The 21188-nt window shown below is 24.2% G+C and overlaps 1 protein-coding gene across 6 annotated transcripts in view; it reads right to left on the minus strand.

The window, feature by feature from the left end:
* LOC117177557 (triple functional domain protein) overlaps positions 1 to 21188 on the minus strand; it is a 293847-nt gene that overhangs the window by 222458 nt on the left and 50201 nt on the right. For all 6 annotated transcript variants that reach the window (XM_033368361.1, XM_033368360.1, XM_033368359.1 and 3 more), the window contains 4 exons: positions 16762 to 16940; positions 12580 to 12727; positions 6682 to 6873; positions 597 to 1412 (listed from right to left, as the gene is read on the minus strand). In XM_033368361.1, coding sequence (XP_033224252.1) covers positions 597 to 1412; positions 6682 to 6873; positions 12580 to 12727; positions 16762 to 16940 — 1335 coding nt within the window. The remainder of the gene's footprint in view (positions 1 to 596; positions 1413 to 6681; positions 6874 to 12579; positions 12728 to 16761; positions 16941 to 21188) is intronic.

Here is a 21188-nt window from a genome sequence, read left to right on the forward strand (position 1 = left end):
TGCGTCGTTTAACCCTCAAAGGGCATACTGGGTCTATAACACCCAGCGACTTATTTGCGTTTTAACAAAACGTACCAAATTCAAGAAAATTAAACATATAGCGCCAGATTAACAAATGACATGAAAACCTTTTTTTCCATGTCATTTTCATTGAATTGAAGCTTTTATTTTTTATAATAAATACCTTTTTTGGATTGAAGACTATAAGACTAACTTTATTTTTGAAGCGCCGTATCTCGAAAGTATTCAAGTAAAATTTTAAGTAAAAATATCGAAAACTTAAAAAGTTATGAATTTTAGAGTGAAAGAAGTCATTTTGTAATTTTTTTTATTTCAAATACGATTTTTTTAACTACTTTAAATTTCAAAAACTGTTATGAAACCTTTTTTTCCTTAAACTAGGTAGATTACATATCATTAATTGATTTTCTTTTAAAAAACTATCCAATACCGTCGGCACAGCACACATTTGAATACCCTTGGGTGTCTAACACCCAGTATGCTCTTTATGTAATTTTACAGAAGTGTGCCCTTTAAGGGTTAAAAGGGAACCTAATCGAAACTAGCCATGGTCGAATAATAATAAAAGAACAAACCTGAACTGCCGAAGTGTGAGTCTTCTCAATAGCAACCTGAAACTGCTCATGCTCGAGCCTCAGTTGCTCCGCATCCTGGAGATGTTCCGGAACTCGCAAGGAAGCCAGAAGCATCGCCTCGCCATTCCGAATCCAGTTGACCACATGCTGAGCATCCGCCTGCAATTGCACCAACTGGGCAGTTTGCTCCAATCTGACACGGCGCATTTCCGCCAGATCTTCCGCATCCATTTCCCGTTCATTCAAAAATTCGAGAAGCACTTGAACCCTCGCAGCGGCCGTGTGCTGCCCATCCGCCATGATGCAGACACCCGCCTGATCCAGGACTTGAGCGAGTTCCTGTCCCTGCTGCAGAACTTGAAAGGCCGTATTCTGCATATGCGCGACACTGTCGTTGTGAACTCGCAGCAGCTGATCGGGCGATCCTTCTCGTGGCGGTGCCTGAAGTTCCTGGGCCCACATCTCCAGCTGACCGCTCGCTTCTAGAGCATCTCTCTCGAAAACACGCAATCGCAAACAGAGCTCGAGTCGCAGCTTCTTCGTCGCCCAGAGTTCCTCGAGTTCTTGTCGGAGGCCGGAGAGTCGATCGAGGGCTGCCTCCACGGCAGGCACGGAACCACTTGTGTCGGCAACCTCGTTCGAGTCTCGCAACTCCTGCAGGAGAGCTTCACCCTGAGCGATTGTCGAGGTGCAGGCTTCGAGACAGGACGATCTGTGCTGGGCGCATTGGTCGAGAAGTCTCTCGGCAGTGTCCAGACTTTCGGCCACTTCGTCCTGCTGCAACTCTTGCCTCAATTCATCTACCCAACCAGCGAGCTGCAATAATGAGAAAAAAATATTTCCGTATATTCGGTAATCCTGGGAATGACGAGGGGAAGGTTTCTTCCAGGCCAAGAACTCAATTCAGAGTTTTTAGTTGAACTATTATCAGAGATTTTAAAATATATTCCGGATGGCGATTCGGGAGACAATTTCAAATTCTCGGTTTTTCCTGGTCAAGTTTTCTTTTTATTGAAAAATGAAGGAATTTTTTTACAAACATTTAGATTTTCGACTAAAAGATATCGATTTTTAACAAAAAATTTAAATTTTTAAACTTTTAATTGAAAAAAAATAATTTTCAGAAAAAAAAAAACTAAATTTTAAGTGTTTAAAAAATTCAAGTTCAACCAAACAAATGAATTTTCAACTAAAATTGTGGAATATTCCATTGGAATAAGTTAAATGGTCAGTTAAGAAAATTACTTTCCACAAAAAAACTACTTAAAAATAATAATAAGTTAGATTTTCAAAAAAATTGGCGAATTTGCAACTAAAATGATAGATCTTCAACTAGAATGGTTGAATTTAACACCAACGAGAAGAATTGTCTACCAAAAAGATAAATTTCTACAAAAAAGATTAATTTTGACCAAAAAAGATGATTTTTCAACCAAAAATTGAATACTTGAATTTTTAGTCAAAAAACTAATTTTAATCCAAAGAGATGAATTTTTATCTAAAATTATGGAATATTTAATTGGAAAAAGTTACATTTTCAGTTAAATAATTACTTTAAAAAAAAAATAACTTTCATGAAAATAGTTACATGTTTCAAACAAAGTTATGAATTTTTCACAAAAATTGCAAATCTTTAACTGGAACAGTTGAATTTTATACCATGAAGATGAATCTTTAACAAAAACGATTAATTTCTACCAAAAAAACATCAATTTTCAAATAAAAAATATAACTTTTCTACTAAAAATTGAATAATTAAATTTTTAGTCAAAATATTCATTTTCAAAGAGGGGAATTTTTATCTAAAATTATGGAATATTCCACTGGAATAACTTATATTTTCAATTAGAAAAATAACTTTCCTTAAAAAAAACGAACTTTCAAAAAGGTATTTACATACAGAGAGTTAAATTTTCAAAAAAAGTGATGAATTTTTAACTCAAATTGTAAATCTTTAACTGGAACAGTTGAATTTGAAACAAGAAGGATAAATTTACAACTACATTTAGGAATCTTTAACTAAAATAGTTAAATTTTTGTCAACTAGATGAATTTTCAACCAAGAAGATAAATTTCTACCAAAAAATATGAATTTGGACAAAAAAAATGATTTTTTAAATTAAAAAAATTATTTTTCAACCAAAAATTGAATACTTAAATTTTTAGTCAAAAAACTCATTTTATCCAAAGAGATGAATTTTTATCTAAAATTATATAATATTCAATTGGAATAAGTTACATTTTCAGTTCAAAAATTACTTTTCTAAAAAAAATAAAATTTCATAAAAATAATTTTCAAACCAAGTTATGGATTTTCAACTAAAATTGTAAATCTTTAACTGGAATAGTTGAATTTTAAAGCAGAATGATAAATTTTCTACTAAAATGATGAATCTTTAACTAAAATAATTGAATTTCACACCAGGCAGAAAAATTTCCAAACAAAAAGATTGATTCATACAAAAAAAAATTCAAAGGAAAAAGATAATTTTTCAACTAAAAATTGAATAATAAAATTTTTAGTCAAAAACCTAATTTACAACCAAAGAGATGAATTTTTATTAAAAATTGGAAAAGTTGAATTTTAAACCATAAATATGAATTTTCAACTAAAAATATTAATCTTGAACGAAAATAATTGAATTTCACACCAGAGATAAAAATTTTCAACTAAGAAGATTAATTTCTACAAAAAAGATCACTTTTCCATAAAAAATTGAATAATTAAATTTGTAGTCAAAAAATGACTGTTCAATGGCCAAAAATTCCATTTCATCCAAAGAAAAAACATTTTTTTCAATTGAAAAGCTTATTTTCCAACCCTACAAATAATTTTTAATAATAATTTTAAATAATTAAATAATTTTTAATAATTTTTAGTAATTTTTAATAAGGAAAAAACATTTTTCAATTGAAAAGCTTGTTTTTCAACCCTACAAATAATTTTTTACTTAAAATTATGATTCTTAAAAAGCAAAAAAAAAATGTTGTTAACGCAAGAGTTTAACTTTTAACCAAGTAATTTTACTTCCAATCTAAAAGATGAATTTTCACCTAAAATGATAAATATGTAACTGGGATACTTGAATTATTCACCAAAAAGAAGAATTTTTTAAACAAGAGCCTAATTTGCAAAAAAAAAAGATTATTTTCTATCTAAAAAATCTATTTTTAACCAAAGATATAGATTTACAATTAAATAGTTGAATTTTCAATTTAAAAACAAAAGTACATCAAAATTTTTAATTTTGAACAAGAAAAGATCAATTATCAAACAAAAAAACAAATACATTTGCAACTAAAATTATGAATCATCAACTTGAATAGTTGAATTTTTTTACGGAAAAGAACAATTTTCAACCATCAAAATTAATTTTCTACAAAAAAGGCGAATTTTTCATAAAGTACATAAAATTTTAAACAACTGGTTTAATTTCTAAAGAAAAAAGATCACTTTTCCAACCAAATACCTTGAATTTTCATCTAAAAAAGATATATATTTTCAACCAAAAATATAATGGGTTAATTTTCGTTTAAAAATCTACTTCTTAACTAAAAAAAAACAACATATTTTTAGCAAAATAGTTAAATTTTCTACTGAAATGATTAAATTTTAAGTTTAAAAAATTTATTTCCCGCAAAGAAGTTACATTTTTAACCAGAGATGAATTTTCATATGAAATTATGAATCTTCAACCAAAAAAAAGAGCTTAAAAAAAAAGAGTTGAACTTTAAAAAATTGACCAACTTTCTTAAATACTTATAATTCATAGATGAAAATTCAACTGTTTTATAGGAAAATTCGTCTTTTTGGCACGATAATTCAATAATTTAATTTAAAATTAATTTCTTTCTCAACTAACAATTTTTAAATGAAAATTTAACTTTTTTCTATTAAAAATTGCACTCCTTGGTTGTGAGTGGAAGGACTTTCTTAAAAGTTCTTTTTTTTTATTAAAGATTTATAACTTTAGTTTATAACTCATTTTTTAGTTAAAAATTATTTTCTTAAACTGAAAAATTAATTATTTTGTTGTAAATTATAACGATTGGTTGGAACTCATTATTATTTTTTTAAATTGATATTCTCGGATTGAAAATTCAACCGTTTTATAAAAAATTCTTCTTTTTGACTTAAAAAGTCAATAAAAAATTCAAATATCGTCAGAAATTGATGATTAGCAAAAATATACCAGAGAAATTTTCATTTCAGAGAATTAATTTTCAATAAAATAAAAGAATTTTCTACCAAACAGTTTAATTTTGTACCAAATTGTTTAACTTTTAAGCCACAAAATCGATTTTTTTACACAAAATTTGAATAAAATTTCAGCTTTTGTTTAAAAAAACCCAAAAATATCAATTTTCATCCAAAAAGTTCATGTTTAACAAAGTAGTTTAATTTATAGTATAGAAAAATAATTTGTTACTAAAAAAACGAATTTTTAATTAAAATGATCAATCTCCAGATAAAAATTAAGAAAAATTTCTACCAAAAAGATGCATTACCAACAAAATACATCAATTTTCCACCAAATAGTAGATTTATCATCTAGAAGAGATCAATTTTGAATTAAAAATATCAAGTTTCAACCAAAAACGAATTTTTTACAAAACATTCATAAACAACCGAGCAGTCGAATTCTTAACCAAAAAAATTGTTTTTCTACCAAAAAAGAAGAATTTTGAACAAAATGCCTAAATTCTCCACCAAACGGTTGAATTTTCTACCAAATTGTTGAAATTTCCTGTAAAAAATACGATATTTTTTCAAAACGGTTTAATTTTCAGCCAAAGAATTTTGAACTAAAATTCTCAATCTTCAATAAAAAAATTAACTTTCAAGAAAGTAGTTAAACTTTCCACTAATCAGTTGAATTTTTAACCCGAGAATATGAAGTTTCAATCAAAAAGTTCATTTTTAACAAAATAGTTGAATTTTTAGTTAAGAAAAATAATTTGTTACTAAAAAAATGAATTTTTAACTAAAATTATTAATCTTCAAACAAAAAACATAACTTTAAAGAAAGTAGTTCAACTTTAAGCCAAGAATTTGAATATTAAGCAGAAACAGTTTAATTTTCAGCAAAACAATTGCACCAAAAAAAAATCAATTTTCAAATATGAAGAAAAATTTCTACCCAATAGATGAACTTTTAATAAAGCACATCAATTTTCCACCAAATAGTAGATTTATCAACCAAAAGAGATCAATCTTGAATAAAAAATATCAACTTTTAACAAAAAAAAAATTTGTTTACAAAACATCCATCAACAACCAAGCAGTTGAATTTTAACAGAAAATTGTTTTTCTACCCAAAAAAGATTAATTTTCAACAAAATACATAAATTCTCAACAAAATGATGCAATTTTATACCAAATTGTTGAAATTTCAAGTAAAAATGCGAGATTTCTTCAAAACAGTTGAATTTTCAGCCAAAGAATTTTGAATTAAAATTCTGAATCTTCAACAAAAAAAATTAACTTTCAAGAAAGTATTTAAACTTTCCACCAATGAGTTAAATTTTTATCTTGAAAAGACGAATTTTCAACGAAAAATGTAAAACGTAAATGATATTTAAACAAAAAGGGAATTTAATTTCAAATAAAAAAGTGGGATTTACCGAACAAAAAAGAATTATTAACCAAACACTTGAATTTTTGAAACACCAAATTTTTGAATTTTTGAAAGTTTCTACAAAACAATTCATTTTCAACAAAAAAGTTAATTTTCAAACCAAAAAGATGAATATTCAATAAAATAGTTGAGTTTTCCAACAAATTGTCGAATTTTTACAATTTATAGAATGTAGAATAATATTTTAAAGAAAACTTCAAATTCATTTTAAATACTTTAAAAATAATAGTTTCGGAAACTGGAATTTTTGCTTAAGAAACTGAATTAATTTTCAGCTGCCAAAAATTTTTTAATTTCGGTCTAAACGCTTTCAAATTCAGACTACAGACTAAGTACACTTCAATAATTTTATGGCGCGATTTTTACACTATTTTGTCAAATTTCTGACACTATTTACACTCTGTTTTATCTCTGAAGTGATAATTAAAATTTTTTTTTTTACTTACTTCCTTTTCGTGAGTGTAAAAGACAACTGCCAAGTCTAATCTTCGACGGCGTTGCTCAACTCTTGCGGCAAAACTGCTCACATGAGCTTCAAGTTCTTGAGCGACTGCGTAAATTTCATCTGGAGCGCACTCTCCAGTGTGAGCAAGCTCTTCGGCAGCAGTCAAAAGTTTCGTTGCATTTGTATAAGTATTCTAAAAAATAAAACACATACATTTCTCAGAGTGGCCGTTTTGATCATAGAAAAAAATTCCCGGTCATTTTTCGCCTCCCCCCCCCCCCCCCCCCCCCCCCCCCCCCCCTCCCGATTCGTAAACATTTTTCACGGTCAATGATATTTAAGAAATCGAACTGAACTGCAAATGAAAACACTCAAAGTGAAAACCTTGAAACTTAAACCTAAACCTAAAATTCTTTCATTTTATTGAAAATTAATTCTCTTAAATAAAAATTTTTCTACTCTATGTTTGCTAATCATCAATTTCTAACGATATTTGAATTTTCTACCAAAAAGACCAATTTTCAACAAATCACATAAATTTTCAATCAAATACTTTTATTAATGGACGTGATGTTACTTAAATTTTTTACCAAAAATGGCTTACTAGAGTAGAAGAATTAATTAAAAAAAAAACAAACGAATTTTCTCCAAGGTTGTTTAATTTTGTACCAAATAGTTTAATTTTATATCAATTTGCGGAATGATTTAAAAAAATTAGTTTCAACCAATCGTTTGAATTTCCAAAAAAATAATTTTGTACTTTAAGCTAATAATTTTTAACCAAAAAATGATTTTAAACTTAAATTATGAATCTTGAATAAAAAAACTAACTTTTAACAAAATTCTACTCTCACCCAAGGACTTCAATTTTTAATCGGAACAATATAAATATAAAAAGATGATATTTCAACAAAAAATATTTTAATAAAAAATAAAAAAGTTGGACTTAACCAACGAATTGTTGAATTATCGTGAAAAAAAAAGTTGAATTTTCATCCATGAATTATAAATATTTAACAAAGTTGGTAAATTTACAACAAATTAATTGTGAACGAAATAATAAAAATTTTAAATAATAATTCAACAATTATATATGCAATAATTTATAACACTATTAGCGTGGCGAATTGACCGGAAAGACCGTTGCGAATTCATATTTTTTTAGTCTCTTTTGTTTAAAGTTTATTTTTTCGGTCGAAGTTTCATCATTTTAATTGAAAATTCATCTCTGGTTAAAAATGTAACTTCTTTGTGGAAAATCAATTTTTTAAGCTATAAATTTAATTATTTAAGTAAAAAATTTAACTATTTAGCTAAAAATGCGTTTTTTTTTTAGTTAAGAAGTAGATTTTTAAAAGAAAATTTAATCATTCTATTTTTGGTTGAAATATATCTCTTTTTTGAATGAAAATTGATCTTTTCCGTAAAAAAATTCAACTATTCCAATTTAAGATTCATAATTTTAGTTGCAAATGTATGAGTTTGATTAAAAATTAATTCCTTCGACTGAAAATTTGAATGTCCTTTTTTGTTTGATAATTAATCTTTTCTTGTTCAAAATTCAAGATTTTTATGTACTTTTTTTTTAAGTTGAAAATTCAACTATTTAATTGTAAATCTACATCTTTGGTTAAAAATAGATTTTTTAGATAGAAAATATTCTTTTTCTTATGAAGTTAAGCTCTTGTTTAAAAATTCTTCTTTTTGGTAAAAAATTCAAGTATCCCAGTTAAATATTTATCATTTTAGGTGAAAATTAATCTTTTAGGTTGTAAGTGAAATTACTTGGTTAAAAGTTAGACTCTTCCGTTAACGACTATTTTTTTTCTTTAAGAATTATAATTTGAATTAAAAAATGCTTTGTAGGGTTGAAAAATAAGCTTTTTAATTTTAAAAAATGTTTTTTCTTTGGATGAAATCGATTTTTTGGCCGTTGAACATTCATTTTATGACTAAAAATTTAATTATTCAACGTTTTGTTGAAAAGTGTTCTTTTTTTGGTAGAAATAAATCTTCTTGGTTGAAAATTCACCTAATTGACAAAGTTAACTATTATAGTTTAGGATTCATAATTTCAATTGAAAATTCATCTCTCTGGTTTAAAATTCAACTATTCCAGTTCAATATTTACAATTTTAGTTGAAAATTCATCACTTTGTTTGAAAATGTAAAAATTTTTATGAAAGTTAGTTTTTTTTTAGAAAAGCAATTTTTTTAACTGAAAATGTAACTTATTCCAATTAAATATTCCATAAATTTATATAAAAATTCATCTCTTTGGTTGTAAATTATTCTTCTGGCTAAAAATTCAAGCATTTAATTTTTAGTTGAAAAATAATCTTTTTTATTTAAAAATTTATCTTTTTTGGTCGATATTCATCTTTTTTGGTAGAAATTAATCTTCTTGGTTGGAACGTCATCTATTTGGCAAACGTTGAAACTTTAAGTTAAAATGTTGTTTCATTCAACAATTTTGTATTCAAATGTTCAATAATTTACACGTATAAAATGGAAGCTACTAACACTTTTTAAATAAATAATTTTAAATTAAATGTCGTTGAACTGCCTAATTAAAAAATTTAAACTTTTATAAATTGTACAGTTCAAAGATTCAGATTCAGTTCCAAAAATATTAATCCACAGAATTGGTTAAAAATTGAAAATTTCTGTGTTTGAATTCGCAATTTTAGTTATTTTCAAAAAGGTCCCTGTTCAAATCCAGAATTTTTAAACTTTTTGAAAAGTGACCATGTCAACTCATTGTAAGAATTACGATTCTTTTTGTAAATTTTCCTGTTACAATTTATAATTTATAATTTTTTTTAACTTAACAGATCTTAAATTATTTTTATTTTAAATAATCTAGGCATCCTTTAAAAGCTTTATAATTTTATTTTTCTAGAATTTTTTTTTAGAAAATCCTGAAAATTAAAAAAAAATTGAATTGGAAATTATAAATATTAATAGAACACTTATTATTTGTAAAAATATTAGAGTAATTTTAAGAGATATTTAGATATTTTAAAAAGATTTGAATTAAATTTAGAACTTGAAATAATTTGAAATACTTACAGCCGAATTAAAAATAAAATGTCGATTTTTGCAGATTTCAAAGAAAAAATTTTGAATTTTTTAAGAATTTTTAAAAACTACAAAAGAATTAAAAAATTTCTTAGGATTCTCAAAAATTGTAGGGAAATTTCGATTAATTTTAGAACATATTTAGAAGTTTTCAAGTTTTTAATTAATTTTGATTCTTTTCAAAACTTCTATATATCTCTTAAAATTACTCAATTTTTCTCTATAAATAATAAGTGTTCAATTGTTATTAATGCGTAAAAATTAAACAATTTCACTTATAAATTAAACACTTTTTTAAATAGAACCATTAAAGTTATAACGCTAAAAGTTGAAAAGTTCTTCGAAAATCTAAAGATTCAAAGCTTTCTATGTAAAACAATTCAGTTTCAAGTTTTTTTGTCTAAAATATTTGGTTTCAATTTACTCGTGTTAAATGAACAGTGAAATATTGCTAAATATTAAATACTTATTCTTTTTCTACATTGAGAAATTTCTAATTAAATGGTAAAAATAGTAAAACGCGGGTTAACATTTTATAATGGATAAAAAAATGAATAGAAATAATATGTTAATAAATTTATTTATTAAATTTAATATAACAAATGATATAAAGGAAGACCTAAAACTCTGAATTAAAAATATATTATTGATAAATCATAAAAAATTGTATTTAAAAATAAAATTATCGAAATAAATGATATGTTAATTTAAATTCTTATCAAGACTTTCAGAGTGAAACAGTTGCAATCTGGAAATTCTCACATTTTGAACGGATCTAGAATTGTTTGGTCAAATTATTGTTCAGATTTCTATACTTGAGTACAGATCCATTTTTAAAAAAATTTTGTAGGCCTTTAAAACTGCATTTTAAAATTCTTTTAATTAAAATATTTAAAAATTAAAAATCTAAGATTTTCAAACAAAGTGATTAATTTCCACTAAAATTGTAAATTTTTAACTGGAACAGTTGAATTATAAACCATAAAGATGAATTTTCAACTGAAATTATGAATCTATAACTAGAATAGTTAAATTTTTGCCAACTAGATGAATTTGCAACAACGAAGATTAATTTCTACCAAAAAAGATCAGGTTTCAACCAAAAATTGAATAATTAAATTTGTAGTCAAAAAATGAATATTCAGCGGCCAAAAATTGCATTTTATCTAAAGAAAAAACGCTTTTTTCAAATAAAAAGCTCATGTTTCAACCCTACAAATGATTTTTTTAAATTATAATTATTTATAATTTTAATCATAATTTTTTTTTTATAATTAATTGTAAATAATTTAATAATTATTAATTTTAATTATTTATATTATAAATTATTTAATAATTATAAATAATTATAAATATTTAATTATAATTAAAATTATAATTCTTTAAAAGCAAAAAAATAATTGTTAACGAAAGAGCTCAACTTTTAACCAAGTAATTTTAATTCTAGAAAAAAGATAAACTTTCACCTAATAGGATAAATATTTAATTGGGATATTTGAATTTTTAAACGAAAAGAAGAATTTTTAAACAAGAACTTAACTGTCTAAGAAAAACATTATTTTCTATCTAAAAAATCGATTTTGAACCAAAAAATGTAGATTTTCAATTAAATAGTTGAATTTTTAATTTTAAACAAAAATGTACTAATTCTAAAACTTTTATAAAATCCTGAAAATTAAAAAAAAATCCAAAAAATTTGAATTTATAAATAAGAATAAAACACTTATAATTTGCAGAAAAATTCGAGTAATTTTAAGAGATATTGAAAAGTTTTCAAATGTTTCAAATTAAATTTTTAACTTAAAATGATTTTAAATAATTTAAACAGAGTTTGTGTATCGACAAAATTGGGCTATTCGTGCAGAAATGTTGGTATAAATATCAACAGCCCAATTTAAAACAAAATATAGACTTTTGCAGATTTCAACAAAAAAAAATTTAGAAGTTTTTTAAGAATTGTGAAAGACTTCAAAAAACTAAAAACAGTTTCTTAAGATTCTTAGGAAAATCGAAAGTTATTTTTCATTCTGAAAAACTATTAAAACAAAAAATTCATAAAGATTTTAAAAGATTTCAAACATTACCAAAAAAGAGCCCGAAAGATTTTAAGGATTTTTTTTTTTAATTTGCAGGATTTTCCAAAAATTGTAGGAAAAATTCGATTAATTTAAAAATATATTTAGAAGTGCTGAAAAAAATGTTAACACACTTCATTTGAATTACTTGGAATCATTTCAAGTTTTTAATTAATTTTGAATCTTTTCAAAACTTCGAAACATCTCTTAAAATTACAGAAATTTTGTCTACAAATTATAAGTGTGCGATTGTTATTTATACGTCATAATTTAAGAATTTTACATCTTAAATGAAATGTGAAACATTGCTAAATATGTAATACTTATTTTTTTCGGAATTAAAAAATTTCGAATTAACTGGGTTAAAAATTGAATAATTTTTACTTAAACAATATTTTTAATTTAATATAAACCCTGAATTATGACTTTATTATTATCGAGTTATTTTCAAGTTAAAAATAGTTTATAAAGTTTCGAATGCACATTTACAATTTTTAATGGCTAAAAAAAATGAATAGAAATAATACACTAATAAATTTATTTATTAAATTTAACATAAAAAATAATATAAAGGAAGACCTAGAACTTTGAATTAAAAATATTTTACTGATGAATTATTAAAATTTTCATTTAAAAATAAAATTCTTCGAATAAATAAATTCCATGGCTTTTCCAGATTTTTCTGGTGTTATTATTTTCTTCTCTTTTTTAATTCTATTATTTCAAATGCTGAAAATATATACCTGGGCCACATTTTCAAAGTGCTCGTGACTCTTTTGATAGACCCTCGCTTTTTGAAGATTTCGTCCGACCCCGGTGTTTTTCCTAATAAATACTTCACCATGATTGGTCAACCAGTCCAAGACTTGCTTCACATCTTCTTGAAAGAGCCTGTGGAGAAAATAATTAAAAAATTAAATACAGAAACAGGGAATAAAACCACTTCAGATAAGAATTCTAAATTTTGTTTATTTCATTCAAAAGATTCTTTCTTAACCAAAAAGTTTAATTTTTGAAACAGAAAAAAACAATTTCTACAAAATATTGAACCAAGTTGCCGTTTTTTTAATAAAAAAAAATTAAACTTGAAACAAAAACAGTAACATTTTAATATAGAGAGTTGAAATTACTAACAAAATAAATAAATTTTAAAATCAAAAGACGAATTTGAAACTAAGAAAATTAATTATCTAACAAAAACGATAAATTTTCAAGTAAAAAAGATTAATTTTTAACCCAACATGAAAAAATTAAATTTTTAGTAAAAGAAAATAATTTTCAACAACAAAAAACGAAAATTGAAATTGTTGAAATTTCAAGTCAAAAGGCGAATTTTCTGCGAAGCAGTGAAATTTGTATTCCGAAAATCTAAATTTTCAAAAATAAAAATAATTAGTTTTCTACCAAAAAATCGAATTTTAAACTTACAAATATAAATTTTTTTTAAAAGTAGGAAAATTACATTACCAAAGAATAAAATAACCAATAGTAGAATTTTTAATAAAAAGAGACGAATTTCCAAAAACAATACTGGAGTATTTAACATAAAAACAGGAATTTTCAACAAAAAGTTAATATTCTACAAAAATAGTTGAATTTGTAATCCAAAAAAATCGAGTTAAAAAAAAATAGTTGAATTTTCAGCAGCAATATATGAATTTTTAACTATGAATTGTCAACAAAGAGTTAATTTTCGACTAAAATAGTAAAATTTACAACCCAAAAAGGCGGATTTTTAACAAAGAAGTTAAATTTTCAACCAAGAATGATATGAGTTGAATTTTCAACACAACAATAGGAATTTTCCAAAAAAAAGAGGTAATATTTTAACAAAACAGCTGAATTCACGAGCCAAAAAGTCCAATTTTCAATCAAGAAAAATTAAATTTCTCACACCAAAATATGATTTAAAGAAGTTAATCGCCTAATAAAATTGTCCAATTTTCAACAACAACAAAAACAAAACATTTTTAACACAAACTTAAATTTCTACCAAATGAGTTGAATTATTGACCCAAAAAGTCGAATTTTGAAAACAGAATAGTTAAATTATTTATATCAAAATAAGAGTTTTCAACCCAAAAAGTCGGATTAAAAAAACCCCACAGTTAAATTTTCAGCCAGAATGATTTCAGTTCAATTTTCAACCGAAAAATATGATTTTTCAACTAAATGTTAATTTTCTAGAAAAAAAATTGAAACAAATAGTTGAATTTTTAACAGCAATAAATGAATTTTCAACAAAAAGTTAATATTGTACCAAAATAGTCGAATTTTCGACCCAAACAGTTAAATCTTCAAAAAAAAAAAAAAATTGAAAAAAGTTCATTTTAATGCTAAAATAGTTAAATTTTCAGCATAAAAAGGCGTATTAAAAAAACAGTTTAATTGTCAACCAAAGAATTATTTCAGTTGAATTTTCCTCACCAAAATACAAATTTGCAACCCAGAAAGGTAAAATTTAAAAAAATATTTAAATTTTCAACAAAAAAAAGAGTTCGTTTTCTACCAAATAGTTCTATTTTTAACCCAAAAAGGCTTATTTTCAATCAAACTGTTCAATTTTCAACCAATAATTATTCAAGCTGAACTTCAACACCAAAATATGAATTTTCAACAAAAAGTTACTTTTTTTGTTAACTGTTGAATTTTCAAGCCAAAAAGACGTGTTTTCTACAAAACAATTAACATTTTCAACCAAGAATAACTCCAGCTGAACTTTCAGCATCAAAATATAAATATTCGACCCAAAAGGGAAAATTTGCAACAAAGAATTTTCAACAAAAATTTTGAACAAAAATCGTGAGGAGAAAGGAACTGCAAATAAATAAATAAAAATACAAATACAAGGCAAATGAGTTACTAACGAGAATAATATATCGGCAGAGATATCGGACTGGTCGCAAAACTTAATTTTCAAAATGTTCTAATTTTTCATTGACTAGTTTTTCATTTTCTCTGACCATTATTATTTAAAGACTATTAATTACATTATTATTTCAGAATATTATTCTTAATCCTATAATATTTTTAACATAGAATCTTTTATAAACAAAATTAAAAAAATCATTTTTAATTTTATACTAATTTTGATTTTTTTTTAAACTTCTAAGCATCTCTTTAACTTACTGGAATTTTTCTAAGAATAATAGGTATTCAAATGATTTTTTATACCTCAAAATTAAAAAAATTGACTTAAAAAATGATTATTTTTTAAAATAGAATATTAATACAAATACTAATTAATATAAATGTAATGTTCAAAGTTTAGTTTTTTTTCTGCTTAGTTTTTGATATTTAATTTATAATTACTAATTTTGAATGAACAGTCAGATATTTCTAAATATTAAGTAATTGTTATTCTTTTCAATTAAAAAATTTCAAATTGATTGTTTTAAAAATGAAATATATTTTACTGAAATAATATTTGAAATTTAAAAATGCTTTTAATTATGAATATATTATTTTCTATTTATTTTAAAATTGAAAATAATTTATAAAGTTTCAATCGGGCGTTTATATTTTTGTTTCACTAATAAGAATTTTCAATTTTTAAAGTTAGAATCTGGAAATTCTAAAATTGTGAACTTTTGAAAAAAATATAATGTTTTTTATTCAAAATCAGAATGGCCGTTTTAATTAAAGAAAAAAAAATTCCCGGTCATTTCCCCGTGTTTTTCCAATTTGCAAATGTTTTAAACGGTCAATGAAATTAAAAAAATCGAACTCAAAAGCTACATTTTTTCCGTTTCAAGTAATAAAAACTGAGCTGCAAATTATTTTAAACAATTTTAAGCTGAAAACATTAAAAACTGAGCGATTGCATTTTTTTATCAATTGAACACTTCTCAAATTAGAAGTTAAATTATTTTTATTTCAAATAGTTTTAAAGTACTTAAAAAGGTTCAAAATTCTTTTTTTTTTAATCTTGAAAAATCTACATGTTGTTTTAGATTTTTTCAAATTTTAAATTATTTTTTAAATTTTTTCAAAACTTCGAAATATTTCTTTAGCTTACTCGAATTTTTTCTAGAAAAAATAGGTGTTCAATATTTATTTATACACTAAAATTCAACAATTTTACCTAAAAATTAAAAGTTTTCAAATAGAACAATTCAAATTATAAAGTTCAAAGTTTTTTTTTTTAGTTTCGAATATTCTCTTTCTACATAATATTATTATAAATTATATTATTATAAATTTCTACGTAATTACGGATTTTAAATGAAAAGTCAAATACTTCAAAATAAATGCAATTGATCTTTTTTTTAATTAAAAAATTTCGAATTTTCAAATTTTAGACTAAATCAATGCCTGTAATTTAATCAATTTTAATATAATTAATTAATGCAAATAAATGATTAATAAACAATGATTATGAATATATTATTTTTAAATTGAAAATAGTTTATAAAGTTTCAATCGGGCGTTCATATTTGTTAAACTACTAAGAAATTTTCAATTGAATCGGTTTAATTTTCAACGTCAAAAGCTGGGAATTCTTCAATTTTAAACTGATTCCGAATCATCTTTTAAAATCAATTTTATTATTATTTACTTGTCAATACTCAATGTATGATTCAATTGAAAAAATAATTATAATTTATATTCACAGTTAATCAACCTAATTTATTTATTTTTTTAATTAAAAATTGTCGATTTCAAACGCTTATAATTTTAAATGTCTTTGAAACGGAATTTTTAAAATGAAAGATTTTCGAATTAAGCATTGTGAACTGAATGATATCCTAGTTTACCTATAAAAATTCAACAAATTATTTTTTTAAACCATTAGAATCATACTTGAACAAATTTTTTTTCTCTAAAAATTTTGTCAAATTCACGATCAAAAAATAAATTCACTGCCATTTCCCGATTTTTCCCGATAAAGCTGAAATTAATAAAGGTATTTAAATAAATCTTGCCTTAAAGCTAGACGTTGATGGAGTTTAATTTTCCTAGCATGCCAGCGAGCCTCGAGTGCTCTGTGATGACCCAAAATTTGATGAATCACAGCAAGAACGTGTGAGGCTCCCTCACTATAATCTGCCGCAGGATTTCCACTCATTCCACCGCGATTATCCATTCCGTGACTATCCTGGTTCTAATGAAAATTTGTTTATTAATTAGTCCAAAAATAGTCAAAAAATAGTCCAAAAATAGTCATTACATTTCGTCTTCCTAGAATCTAGATCATGCTGATCTATTTTACACCGTATCATGCACCGTGACGCAAATCAGAATGCCAGTCTTTAAATTAGTAGTATATAATAATAATATTAATAATAATAATGTTTAATTTTTGTCGACTTTCAGTATCGAAATTTACGTACTGATGTGCATACTACATACTCAAATAATTTGTACCTGGACTATATCTGAAAATAATAATTACAGACTTCACAGATCAAAATGCTCTTAAGACAGGGGAAATAGGGAAATTTTTTACGACAATATGATAATAAACTCTTTTAAATGCAATTGATGTCGGTGCCATATTCCTAAGATTTGAAGTTTTTATTCAGATTTGAATTTCTAACTAAAAGAGGTGAATTCTGAATCCAAAATAAAATAGTTGACTTCCGATAAAAAGAATTAACTTTGAACTGAAAAAAGATGACTTTTTAATAAAATAGTTGAATTTTCCAAAAAACTGATTAAATTTTAACAAAATAGTTCAATTTTCAAGAAAAGAGATGGTTTTTTAACAAAAATTAGAATTTTCAACAAAATAATGAAATTTTCTACCAATCAACGTATTTTTTAGCGAAAAGAGATGAATTCTAAACACAAAATATAATAGTACATTTTTCAAATAAAAAGAATTAAATTTCAACCGAAAAAGATGACTTTTTAATCAAATAGTTCAATTTTCAAGAAAATAATTAAACTTTTCACTAAGCCATTTTTAACGAAAAAAGATGATTTTGGAAAACAAAAGATAATATGTAGTAGTCTTTTCAAATAAAAAGAATTATCTTTTAACTGCAAAAGATGACTTTTTAATAAAATAGTTGATTTTTGAAGCATAAGAGACGAAATTTAACAAAAAAATTTGAATTTTTACCAAAACAGTTGAATTTTCGAGAAAATAATGCATTTTTTCACCAAATAGCTACATTTTTGACGAAAAGAGATGAATTTTAAACACAAAATATAATAGTACATTTTTCAAATAAAAAGAATTAAATTTCAACCGAAAAAGATGAGTTTTCAATAAAACCGTTGAATCTTTAAGCAAGAGATGAATTTTTTACAAAATACTAGACTTTTCCAGCAAAAGAGACGAAGTTTTAACAAAAAATTTGAATTTTCAACAAAATAGTTCAATTTTCAAGAAAATAAGTAAATTTTCCAACAAATAGCGCAATTTTGCCAAAATGCCATTTATAAATAAAGGAGAAGAATTCTAAAAACAAAATATAATAGTAGACTTTTCAAATAAAAATAATTAAATTTCAACCGAAAAAAATGACTTTTTAATCCAATAGTTCAATTTTTAGGCAAAAGATACGATTTTTTAAAAACAAATTTGAATTTTTAACAAAACAGTTGATTGTTTAAGAAAATAATGCAATTTTTCACAAAATAGCGCCATTTTTAACGAAAAGAGATGAATTTTGAACACAACATATAAAAGTAGACTTTCCAAATAAAAAATTTAATTTTAACCAAAAAAAGACTTTTTAATAAAACAGATAAATTTTCAAGCAAAAAAGATGAATTTTCAAGAAAATAATTGAATTTTACACCAAATAGCGACATTTTTATCGAAAATCCATGCATTTTGAACACAACGTATAAAAGTAGACATTTCAAATAAAAAAATTTAATTTTAACCAAAAAAAGACTTTTTAATAAAACAGATAAATTATCAAGTAAAAGACATGAATTTTCAACAAAATAGTACAATTTTCAAGAAAATAATTAAATTTCTGACCAACTAGCGCCATTTTTAACGAAAAGCTATGCATTTTGAACACGAAATATAATAGCAGACTTTTAAAATAAAAAGAATTCATTTTCAACCGAAAAAGATGACTTTTTACTAAATAGTTAAATTTTCAAGCAAAAAAGATGAATTTTCAACAAAACAGTAGAATTTTCAAGAAAATAATTAAATTTTTGACCAACTAGCGCCATATTTAACGAAAAGCTATAAATTTCGAACACAACATATAAAAGTAAACATTTCAAATGAAAAGAATTAATTTTTAAACGAAAATTTTCTTTTTCAATAAAACAGTTGAATAACAAGTGAAAGAGATAAATTTTTAACAAAATAGTTGGATTTTCAAGAAAGTAACGAAATTTCTCACCAAATAGCGCAATTTTTAACTAAGAGATGAATTCTGAAAACGAAATATAATAGTGAACTTTTCAAATAAAAAGAATTAACTTTCAACCGCATAAAGATGATTTTTTAATAAAATAGTTTAATTTTCAAACAAGACACGAAATTAAAAAAAAATTGAATTTTTAACAAAACATTTGAATGTTCAAGAAAATAATGCAATTTTTCACAAAACAGCGCCATTTTTAACGAAAAGAGATGAATTTTTAACACAAAATATAAAAGCAGACTTTTTAAATAAAAAGAAATTAATTTCAAACGGATAAAATAACTTCTTGGCAAAATAATTTAATTTTAAAGGAAACACTTACATTTCAACGAAACAATTGGAACTTTCAGGTAAAAGAGAAGAAATTTCCACACAAAAATTTGAAATTTCATCAAAATAATTGAATTTTCAATGAAACAATTGATTTTTCAATTAAAAAATAAAAGATTTTATACCCAAAGAGAAGAATGCTCATCAAAACATTTGAGTTATCAGCCAAAAAAGATGAATTTTTTAAACAAAATAGTTGAATTAAAAAAAATCTTGAACCAAATATTAGAATTATCAAACAACAAAGATTAAAATTCAACCAAAAAACAGTTGATTTTGTCACCTAAAATCTCGAATTTTTTATAAAACATTTGACTCTTAAGCCCCAAAAAATAAAATTTGAAAAAAATCAATTTCGACCGAAGAATTCCATTTGCAATAAAATAGTCAACTTTCAAACAAAGATTTTGAAGCCAAATAAACGAATTTTCTAAAAAAAAAACAGTTGCATTTTCAACAACAAAGGTAATTTTCCACCAAACAGTTGAATTCCCTAGCAAAATAGATCAATTTTCACATGAATTTTCGAATAAATATTTACATTTTCAACTTAAAAATAAAAATGTTTAACAAAAAAGTTCATTTGCAAGAAAATAATTGAATTTTGTAAAAAAAGAATTGAATTTTCCACAGAATAGTTCTATTTTCAACCAAAGAGATGAAACTGCAACTAAAATGATGAATCCTCAACCAAAAGAAATTAATTTTCAACAAAGTAGTTAAATTTTCAACCAAAAAGAACGAATTCTCAACGAAAAATGTAATAATTGATATTTCAAACGAAAGATATTTTAATTTTAAATAAAAATCAGTTTAATTCATCCCCCAAAAAAATACATTTCTAATAAAATAGATAAATTTTCAAACCAAAAAGGGAACTTTAACGAAATAGTTGAATTTTCAACAAAATAAGTAAATTTTCATCAAAAAGAAATTCTGAACCAAAAATATAATAGTAAACTTTTTAATTAAAAAGAATGAACTTTCAAACAAAAATAATTGAATTTTATTATTGGGTTCAATGACTTCAGTTCACATTTAAGCGAAAAAACAAGAAAGAGGGAAACTTTTGTGAAAATAGGGAGAAAAAAAGAGGAATCCTTTAAAAAAAGGGGGAAAAGACGGCAACAGGAGCAAGAGGGTAAAGTCTGTAATTACAAAAGAATGTGCAATACATAACAAAGATCAAATTAATTTAAGGCTCTGAAAATAGTGAGAAATAAGGTAAATATCCCAATAATCGAGAAACTTGTTTATAATTTGAATATTGTTAAAAAATGCTAAAGTAAAATTTAATAATAAAAACTAATTTATTATAAAATTTAGTAGAAAATGGAATTTAAATACATTCAAATAAAATAAACAACTAGAAAATTGGCGTCACAATTACTGGAACGGTTACCTTAGTTTACAAAAGTTAATAATAAAAAAAAAAAAAATAGGATTATATAGTGCAGACAATAAAGCATGCGCAAAATTGGATGATTGATGAATATGTAATTTGTAGAGAGAGAAAGAGAGAAACAGACGTCAGAGAGGAAAAGAAAAATGCAGGCTTCGAAGTGCTACATGGAACTAAAAAAAGTATTTTTCTGAAGAAAAAGTATTCTCAAAATTAAAAAATAAAGTGCAGCTTTTTTAAGTTAGTCCAAAAATAGTCAAAAAATAGTTCAAAAATT

The sequence above is a fragment of the Belonocnema kinseyi genome, chromosome 7, assembly GCF_010883055.1.
Source record: "Belonocnema kinseyi isolate 2016_QV_RU_SX_M_011 chromosome 7, B_treatae_v1, whole genome shotgun sequence".
Taxonomy (NCBI): domain Eukaryota; kingdom Metazoa; phylum Arthropoda; class Insecta; order Hymenoptera; family Cynipidae; genus Belonocnema; species Belonocnema kinseyi.